The following is a 9,079-nucleotide window of genomic DNA, read 5'->3' on the forward strand; positions in this document are numbered from 1 at the left end:
AACCAAATACTGCATGAACAAGCGGTCAGTGCTCCACGTCTCTGAGACAGAGGCTTTTGGCTGAGCCTGGGGCCAAGCAAAGTGGCTCAGCCTTTGGATCCTCTGTCTGCCATCCTAGTGCCGGGGTTACAAGTGTGGACCACCACACATGCCTTTTATCCACTGAGCTGTCTTTTCAGCCCAATGTCCTTTTGTGTCCACTAGAGGACATGGTCTCCTGAGCTATCCCTTCCTTGCTCCACAATCCTGGGAGCATGGAATCCCCAACCAAGTGATAAGGCCCACCCCTGAGGTCAAAACTCTGTGATCTGGTTCTTGGCTGAGGTCAGTAGCAGAACTGAACCTACATCCATAGGACCTATGGGGTCCAGAGTTCCGAAGACACCCGTAAACCAGTCGCTAACCATTAGACCCACTTCAAAAGTGAGAACAAAGGCTAGACCTTCCTGGCTTAAATGCTATCTGAGGGTGCGCCCGCCTTCTTTCTACCAGTCAGGGGTGCGGTTAGAGATCAGGCCTGACATGGACTTAAGCAGAAAGGGTAACCAATGAGAGCCGGTCTGTGCGCCAAACAGGAGGACCCAAGGTGTCCACGGAAAGACCCAAGCAAACGGAGATTAAGAGGGCACTTGCCATTTAGCCAGAGTCCCTCAGCCACTCGCTGGCAACCCCTAACGCATTCAAAGGTGCAGTCCAACCCGAGCCTCTCCCCAAGTTTCTCCGGTTTAAACCGATCAAAGGTGGCTCTAGTGGGAAGAGCGCTCTTCTAACATGCACAAGGCTCTAGGGTCCAGCTCAGCACCGCCTGAGGCTTACACTTTAGGAGGTGGAGGCAGGAGCGTGAGGAAATCAAGGCCAGCCCTGGATATACGAGACCCCCGTCTCGAAAACACCAATGTGTATTATTAAAGTTATTATATTAGTACTAGGTGCTCAGAGTCCCGGGGTGCATGGAGCTACCGCCGGGATCCACTGCAACCTCAGGCACAGAATCTCAGAGCGCCCAGCCGGCTAGAAGTTCCGCCACTGAAGCAAGACAGAGGCGGGTCTAGTAAGGTCTGTCTCCCCTCCCCGGAAGAAGATGTCAACGTCCTCTGTGCCACCACCGGAAGAGGTGGTGCCGTTGCTTTCACGCATGCGCTGTACGTCTGCACATGCGTAGTGCTCCAGGGCGGCGGAACAGGGTGACCCTGAGTATTGAGACCCCGCAGCGATGCTCAGCAGATTTCTAGGCCCGCGCTACCGAGAACTGGCCAAAAACTGGTGAGGAGGCCGCCCGCCCGCCATTCCACCCGTGTGCTCTGGGGACTGGGGGAAACTGAGGCTGTGACAGGCAAAGTATTCGGGGGACACAGTGCAGGTGGAAGATCCGAGGTCCAACTGTAATCACCTTCGTTCAGTGTCTGAGCTGCTCCGAGCCTCAGTTTCCCCAGCCTGACCTGGGTAGCCTTGTGCGGCCCCGAGTGGGTACCCTGGGCTCCTACGGCTCGGAACTCCGACTTTCAGCCTAGCAACTTGGCGGCCGTTGGCTTTGATTTTGCGGTCTTTAATGTCCTTTAAAAAAAAAAAAAAACCTGTTTCTGTAATCCAAGTTGGTCTGGAACTCCCACCAATCATCCTGCCTCCTCACGCTTGTTGAACGGTGGAATAGCGGGCACCCACCATCACCTGAGACTTTTGTTTCTGTGCATGTCTGTGTACCATATACGTGCCCAGTATGCGCATACGAGAAGAGGGCATCGGCTCCCCAGGTACTATAGCTAGAGATGGTTGTGAGGCACGTGGGTGCTAGGAATTGAACCTGGGTCCTTTGAGGAAAAAGCCATCTTCTCCGGTTTAAACTGGTTTATTTCCAATTATGTGTATATGTATGGGTTTGTGTTCGTGTAGTAAGCAAAGCAGGTACTACACCCACACGTGCCCGGAGTCTCCAGAAGATAGTGCCTTATCCCTTGGAGCTGCAAACATGGGTCTTCTGCAAGAGCAACCAGCCCACCCAACCACTGAGCCATCTCTCCAGCTCCTACCTCACAGCCTTTTTTGATTTTTAATTTAATTTTAGTTTTTGCCGTTTGCAGTGACAGGGAGACTCAGGCCTTAGACTGTTGTTGAGGTCACACCTCTAAATGGCACCCTCTGCTCCACCATCTAAATGATTGTCACCCAGGAGTGTCAAATCTACAGCTGTGACTCTGGGTAAATCAGTCCCCTAGCGTGCATGAGGCACTGGATTCCAGCCCCCAGAACTGGACACACTTTTGCATGGTGGTGCAGACCTAGCCCTTAGGGAAATGGAGGCAGGAAGCTGAGGGATTTAAGGCCAGCCCTGGATACAGGAGACCTCCATTGCCTCCTGCAATTCTGAGGTCTCAGGGTCCATCCCCACAGCACATGCCTGTCATCACAACCCGGGGGTGCAGGTGAGTTCTAGGTCAGGATAGGGTACACTATACCTTCCTAGCTCCATGAGTGAGTACCGCTGTGCCGTGCCTGGGCATGGAGAGCCTCCAGAGAGGCTAGATGCTCTTAGTGGCCCCAGTGTAGGGCAGCGTGGATCACACAGAAGTCACCTGCTGGGAGGCCAGGGAGAGGGCTCACCTGCGGGCGATACCATTGGTATGTGAGGCTTGAAGGTGACACTCTGGGTGTCTTGGCAGGGGACAAAAGAGGTAAGGTTCTGGCAGTGTAGCTCAGTGGCTGGTATCTTGTGCGCTGTGTAGTTCATGGGCTGTCTACAAACTGTCTACGTGGTCTCACTGGGCATAACCAGACAGACCAGTGGATGAACTGGGCCCCCCATAGCCTGGTCCTTCCCCATAGGGAAGGGTCTTACAATGGATGAATCAGCTCCAAGTCCCACTTGCCTGAGACAAGGGTTTCACATTCAGTCCTTGGAAACCAAGTGCCGACTGTCATGGTTCCATATGCTGTGTAACAGGTGGCCCTGGGTTTACAAGTTTACAACAGTATGTTACCCCGCCTGATAGTGCATGCCTGTCATCCAAAGGCTTGGGAGGCTGAGGCAGGAGGATCGCAGGTTCTAGGTGGGCTCAAGCTGCACACTGAGTCTTGTCTAAAAACTACAGGCAGTAAGTAATGGCTGTTCTGAAAGTCAGGGATTTGGCACAGCTCTGCCAAGCCACCGTCAGGCTCTCAGTTCCCAACCTGTGCCTCAGGCACTCCCTAGCTGTATTTTCATGAAGGTCTCATGGGACCCTGGCAGGCTTCTACCACCCTGTATAGCCAGAGATGGCCTTGAACTCATGAACCACCACGCCTGGTTCATGTGCTTGGGATGGAAGCCAGGAGTTCATGTATGTTAGGCAAGCTCTACCCACTGAGCAACAGCCACAGCCTATCCTCCACCCAGGTTCTTATGTCATGTATGTGTATGTTTTATATGTCATGTATGTGGGTGTGTTTTATGTCATGTAAACGTGTTTTATGTTACGTGTGTAATGTCATGTATGTGTTTATGTGTTATGTGTGTTTTATGCCATGTATGTATGTTTTATGTCATGCGTGTTTTATATGTCATGTGTTTGTTTTATGTCATGTATGTGTGTTATATGCCATGTGTGTTTGTTATATGCCATGTATGTGTGTGTTTTGTCATGCATGTGTGTGTTATGTCACATACGTGTGTTGTTTTATGTCATGTATGTGTATATGTTGGCACCAGTGCAAGCCACAGTGAATGCATGGAAGTCAGACAGCAGCTAGAAAGTGTGGGTTTCAGTGATCACAACAGGCTTGGTAGCAGGGGCCTTTTCCCACTGAGCTGGCCTCAAACTCAGAGATCAGCCTGCCTTTGCCTGCCAAGTGCTGGGATTCTAGGTGTGAGCACCATGCCTGACTACCGCATTTTCATTTTTTTTTTTTTCTCTTTTTCGGAGCTGGGGACCGAACCCAGGGCCTCGCGCTTGTTAGGCAAGCGCTCTACCACTGAGCTAAATCCCCAACCCCTAGTTTTTGTTTTTTGACAAGAGTTTCTCTGTGTAGTCCTGGCCGCCTTGAATGCAGACATCCTCCTGCCTCTGCCTCTCAAGTGCTGAGGTTAACGATGTGTGCCAGCATGCCTGGCCTATGGCTGGTTTTGAACTCAAAGCAGCCCTCCTGCCTCAGCCTCCCAAGTGTGGTGGTGGGGTTATGCAGGACCTCCTGTCCCACAAGGTTAAGGGAGCACTGTGGGCCCTTGACTGACAGTGTGGGGCATGATGGGAGAAGGCTCTCAAAGGCTAAGTCACCAGCAGAGTCTGACAGCCTCACTCTGTCCTACTAGGATCCCCACAGCCGGCATGTGGGGCACTGTGGGTGCCGTGGGACTGGTGTGGGTCACGGACTGGCGGCTGATCCTGGACTGGGTGCCGTACATCAATGGCAAGTTTAAGAAGGACGATTAGGCAGCCCCCTCCCCCACCACAGGCCTCGATGGTGAGTCTGAGTGTTGGGCCTGACTACTCTGGGTTGGGGATTTTGGGGTGGCCTGGACCTCAAACAGGGATTCCTGCGACTTCCCCCAACACCTGGATTCTGGATCCTCCCTCAGCTGCTGGGCTGGCCTTGTTCATGAAGCCGGTACTGAAGAGCCATTGTCAGCTGTGGACATCCAGCAGAGCTGGTGCCTGAGCCCTGGGTAGGATGCAGACACCCACTGTCCAGCTGGGGAGCTGAAGCTGCCCCTTGCCACAGGCCTCTAGGGATACATTGCATGCTGAGGGCATGCACCACTGTGTCCCCATCAAACCACACAAGACTGGATATGTTGCTAATGTTGGTGGCTTGTGTCCAGAATACAGTCCTATTTAGACCACCCAGCTTGTGTATGTGTGTACACATATGTATGAGCCTGCACACGTATGGAGGCCAGAGAGCAAGATGCGGAACCTTCCTCTCTCTGCCTTGAAACAAGGTCTCTCACTGACCAGAAATTTGCCACTTTGGCTTGGTTCTGTCTAGCCAGCACCTTCCCAGGGTCTGCCTGTCCCTTGCCACCTTGTCCCTGGAGTGCTGGGGCTATAGGTTTTTGTAGCCCTTGGCTTTTGTGGTACTAGAGATTCGAACACAGTTCCTGTCCTTTCACAGCAGGCTCTTAACCGGCCATCTCTTTAGCTTGTCCACTTTGTGTTTTAAGATTTATGTTTGTGTGTGCGGGGTGTGTGTGTGTGTGTGTGTGTGTGTGTGTGTGTGTGTGTGTGTGTGTTTGGGGGTGGCACCTGCAGTGCTCACAGAGGCCACAAGAGAGCACCAAACTGAAGTCTGGTGATTATAGCTGCTGGGTGTGGTTGCTGGGAACTGAACCTCTCTAGATCCATCCATCCAGTCTCTTGCTCAACCTGGAGCTCATGAATTGTCTAGACTGGCTTTTTGCATGTCTGTTAGGGGACAGAACTCATTTCTCACCTACTGACTGCTGTCCCAAGCCTCTCTGTCTTATAGACAGGGGTCTTGTGGGGTGCCACTGTTGGGGTCACAGAGCTCAGAGGCCCTGGGCTGCCTGAGCTGGCTCTCAGTGTGCTTAGCTCACCCCTTGTCCCCTCCCCCAGGTAGCATGCGCTGAGGCCTCAGAAACAGCTTAGTCCTGTGGAGGACACGGAGGAAGAAGTCTGCATCGATCTGGGGAGCTCCTGCCTTGACGGGTGCAGCATTAAACCTTGTTCGTACGCCTTGGACGCCTGGCTCCCTCTACGTCATCTCCCTTGAGGATTTCCCAGCTCAAGAATCCTTTGAGCTCCCAACACTTGCATGTCGGGAGAGTCTAATGTCAGGCAGAAATCCTTATTACACTCAAGTATTTTCTGGATGGAAACGGCACACTGTGTTCTCTGCAGCTGGTCCGATAAGTCACTCTCGGCTTCAATGCTTTTAAATTATTCAGGGCCCCTATGGCAACCATACCCAACCAGAGCAGGGCTTCTTCCTTCCTGGTTCTGTCTGTTTCTAAGGCAAAGTTTTATATAACCCAGGCTGGCCTCAAACTCAGTATATACCAAAGTCTGACCGTAAACTTCTCATCCTCCTGCATCTGTCTGTCAAGTGCTAGGGCAGCACTGCCATGCCTGGTGTTCGTGGTGCCGAGGATGGCCCCTGGGGCTTCTCGTGTGCTAAGTGGGAGGTGTGGCAGATGACCCACAGCCACAGCCTCTGGTAAAACTGCTGTGCCCGTCCCGGCACATACATCTCCGTGCTTCAGAAGCTGGTACAGTCAGATTCCCAGGAGTCCGACAGTGTGGACTAAGTGATTCCTTGAGACAAGAACAGTGGCACTTGTCTTCCCAGCACTCTGGACATTAGGTCAAGAGGACCAAGAGTTCCAGGTCATCCTCTGACACCCGGAGAGGCCAGCCTAGGCTACTTAAGACCTTGTCTCAAAAACAACACAGAAGAGGTTAGAGATATCTCAGGGTTATGAGCTCTTGTTCTTTCTTTCTTTTTTTTTTTTTTTCTTTTTCTTTTTTTTTTCTTTCTTTTTCTTTTTTTTTTTTTTTCTTTTCTTTTTTCCGGAGCTGGGGACCGAACCCAGGGCCTTGCGCTTGCTAGGCAAGCGCTCTACCACTGAGCTAAATCCCCAACCCCTGCTCTTGTTCTTTCAAGGACCCAGGTTTGATTCCCAGCACCTACATAGTCTCCAGTCAGCCCCAGGAGATCCCACATCCTCTTGTGGCCTTCACACACATACACACATGCTGGACAGACATGGAAGCTAAGTCCTCATAAGCATAAGTCTACAACAAAAGCCTAAGCCTGGTGGTGCAGGCCTGACGGTCTAGCTCAGTGTGCTGAAGCAGGAGAGTGGGAAATTAAGGCGTTGGAGCCATTGAGTGAGTGGGGCCTTGGACTTCCCTCACTGGGAAAGATGGGGCAGGGGCAGGGGCAGGGGTGGGATAGCCTGGGGCATGCACAATTCTGTGAGTACAACGCTTGCCATCTGTCTAGCTAGAGTTCCATTGCTGTGAGCAGACACCATGACCAACACTTAATCAGGGCTGGCTTACAGGTTCAGAGGTTCAGTCCATTGTCATCAAGGTGGGAGCATGGCAGCATCCAGGCAGGCCTGGTGCCAGAGAACGAGCCGAAAAGTTCTCCATCTTGATCAGAAGTCAGCTAGGAGAATACTGATTTCCAGGCATCACCCCTACAGTGACTCTTTCTCCAAGAAAGCCATACTTCCTAATAGTGCCACTCCTTGGGCCAGCCACATTCAAACCATCACACCATCCTACCTGAACTCAGGCTCTGACCTATTCACACAGTAAGACAGGAAGGTGTAAAGGCCAGAGATGGGGCTGGGGATTGGAGCTCCTTTAGCATGTACAAGGCTCTGGGTCCATCCCTGCTACATAGCAAGGTTGAGAACACTTGAAATCTTAGTTTAAACAAGTGGAAGAAGGAAGATAGTTCACTCACTCACTTGGCAAGCATGAGAACGGGAATGCCGTCCCCAGTGTCAACTTCTGCTGCCATTCCCACATGCAAAGATCTGTCTGACACACCAAGTGGGGCGTGGTGGTGGCTGCCTTAAATCCCAGCACCTGGGAAGTGGGCAGGGGAATCTCTGAGTTCAAGGCCAGGGAAGGCTACAGAGTGAGACCAACTCAAAACAAACAAAAACCACCACTAACCCCGGCCTCGTAACAGTTCCACAAAGAAGTACTGCAGCTTACTGGCTGAAGGAAAAGTAACTGAACGACCGACCTTAGTGTTCAGTGCTTCTGTGTCCCCCTGACTCTCTTCATTGTCATCTGATCTCTCCTCCCAATCTGAGGACCCAGATCCTAGCTTATAAAATACAGTTCCTCAGCTTCAAAAGGCGCAGGCAAGACAGAGGTCTTTAAATGTGCTGCGATTTCACCCGATGAACCCTTGGCAGGTCTCTTGTCAGAGAGGGTCCCCTTTCACCCTTTCAAAGAGGTCCTCCAGGTACTCTATAATGGGAGCTTGGGTGAGAAGGTAGTTGACCTTCAGGCATGTTCTCTGGGTAGGTCTGGCTGAGCCTGAGGAGCAAAGCAGCCAGTTGTACCAAGCAGGAGTAAATGACACCCCCACCTCCCTACCCTCACGAGTGGGGTGGACAAGGGGCGACAGTGAGTGACAGCGACCCTATACTCTAACTTAGAAACGCTGGTACCAGGGATTTTTTTTTTTCTGATGCTAGGTCTAGTAAATTTCAGGCTGGTCTTGAACTGATTGATCCTCCTTCCTCCACCATCCCAGTGCTGAGATGGCAAGCATGTGCCACTATTCCTGACCTGTTTTTAGGGTATTGCTGTGTGGCCTTAGTTGACCCGGAATGTTCTAAATAGCTTTCATAGTATGAGCCATCATACTCGGGCCGGAGTGCAGGATAACGGCAGAAAGTCTGTCTACCGTTGTAAGGTTCTGCTATTTTCAGTATTGTTGCAAAGAACAAACTTCTTAAATAGTTTTGGGTGAAGCCGGGAGTGGTGGTGCACATCTGTCATCGCAGTAGTGTAGAGGGTGAGGCTGGAATAGCCACGAATTAGAGGACAGCCTGAGTGAGTTACACGAGACGCAGAGGTCGAAGGCTCCGAGTTGTACTAGGTCTTTTTCACAGTGCCCAGGCAGGTCCTTGTCAAACGCACACTGCGCAGGTGTAGCCGAGCACGACCCCAGGATGAAGACGCCAGCGCGGCCAAAACAGCCCCAACTTAGTACAGACCAGGTGCAACACACCATTTGCTTCCGGAGTTTAGAGCGCAAGTGCAATGGCTGTCCCACCCCGGCCACGCTGATTGGCTGTCCCTGTCTCAGGGCGGGTTGTACGAGAAGATAGCCACAGAAACAGGTCCTGAGCGCTCTGATTGGTCTCGATACCTATGGGCGTATACTACTAATGAGCCTGAGAGTACGGCCCGCGGGGCGGGGCGGGACCAGCTGAACTATTTAAGCTGGAGCTGAAATGATCTGATTGGCCTCACTGCCGTGGGGCGGGCCTTGCAAGTGGAGGCTGGATCGAGACTGCGGCTGCGCAGAGTCCGGAGCGCACTCAGACAGGTCCCCCCGGGGAGGAGGGGCGGGGCCCACTCCGCGCCTGCGCAGACGAGTCCCACGCGCGGGC

The 9,079-nt window shown here is 52.3% G+C and overlaps 1 protein-coding gene across 3 annotated transcripts; it reads left to right on the forward strand.

The window, feature by feature from the left end:
• The first annotated feature begins 1,158 nt into the window (after positions 1 to 1,158).
• On the forward strand, positions 1,159 to 5,809 carry Uqcr11 (ubiquinol-cytochrome c reductase, complex III subunit XI). Of its 3 annotated transcripts, none has more exons than XM_087559167.1 (3): positions 1,159 to 1,263; positions 4,283 to 4,434; positions 4,550 to 5,809. In XM_087559167.1, exons 1-2 carry the CDS (start codon positions 1,214 to 1,216, stop codon positions 4,401 to 4,403), a joined length of 171 nt encoding a protein of 56 aa, XP_087415293.1. In that variant the 5' UTR covers positions 1,159 to 1,213; the 3' UTR covers positions 4,404 to 4,434; positions 4,550 to 5,809. The 3 variants fall into 3 exon arrangements, with proteins under 3 accessions (XP_087415293.1, NP_001119569.1, NP_001274038.1); NM_001126097.2 differs by having other exon boundaries at positions 1,168 to 1,263; positions 5,547 to 5,809; NM_001287109.1 differs by having other exon boundaries at positions 1,168 to 1,263; positions 5,551 to 5,809.
• Positions 5,810 to 9,079: the final 3,270 nt, after the last annotated feature.

The sequence above is a fragment of the Rattus norvegicus genome, chromosome 7 (assembly GCF_021556685.1).
Source record: "Rattus norvegicus strain SHRSP/BbbUtx chromosome 7, alternate assembly SHRSP_T2T, whole genome shotgun sequence".
Classification (NCBI taxonomy): domain Eukaryota; kingdom Metazoa; phylum Chordata; class Mammalia; order Rodentia; family Muridae; genus Rattus; species Rattus norvegicus.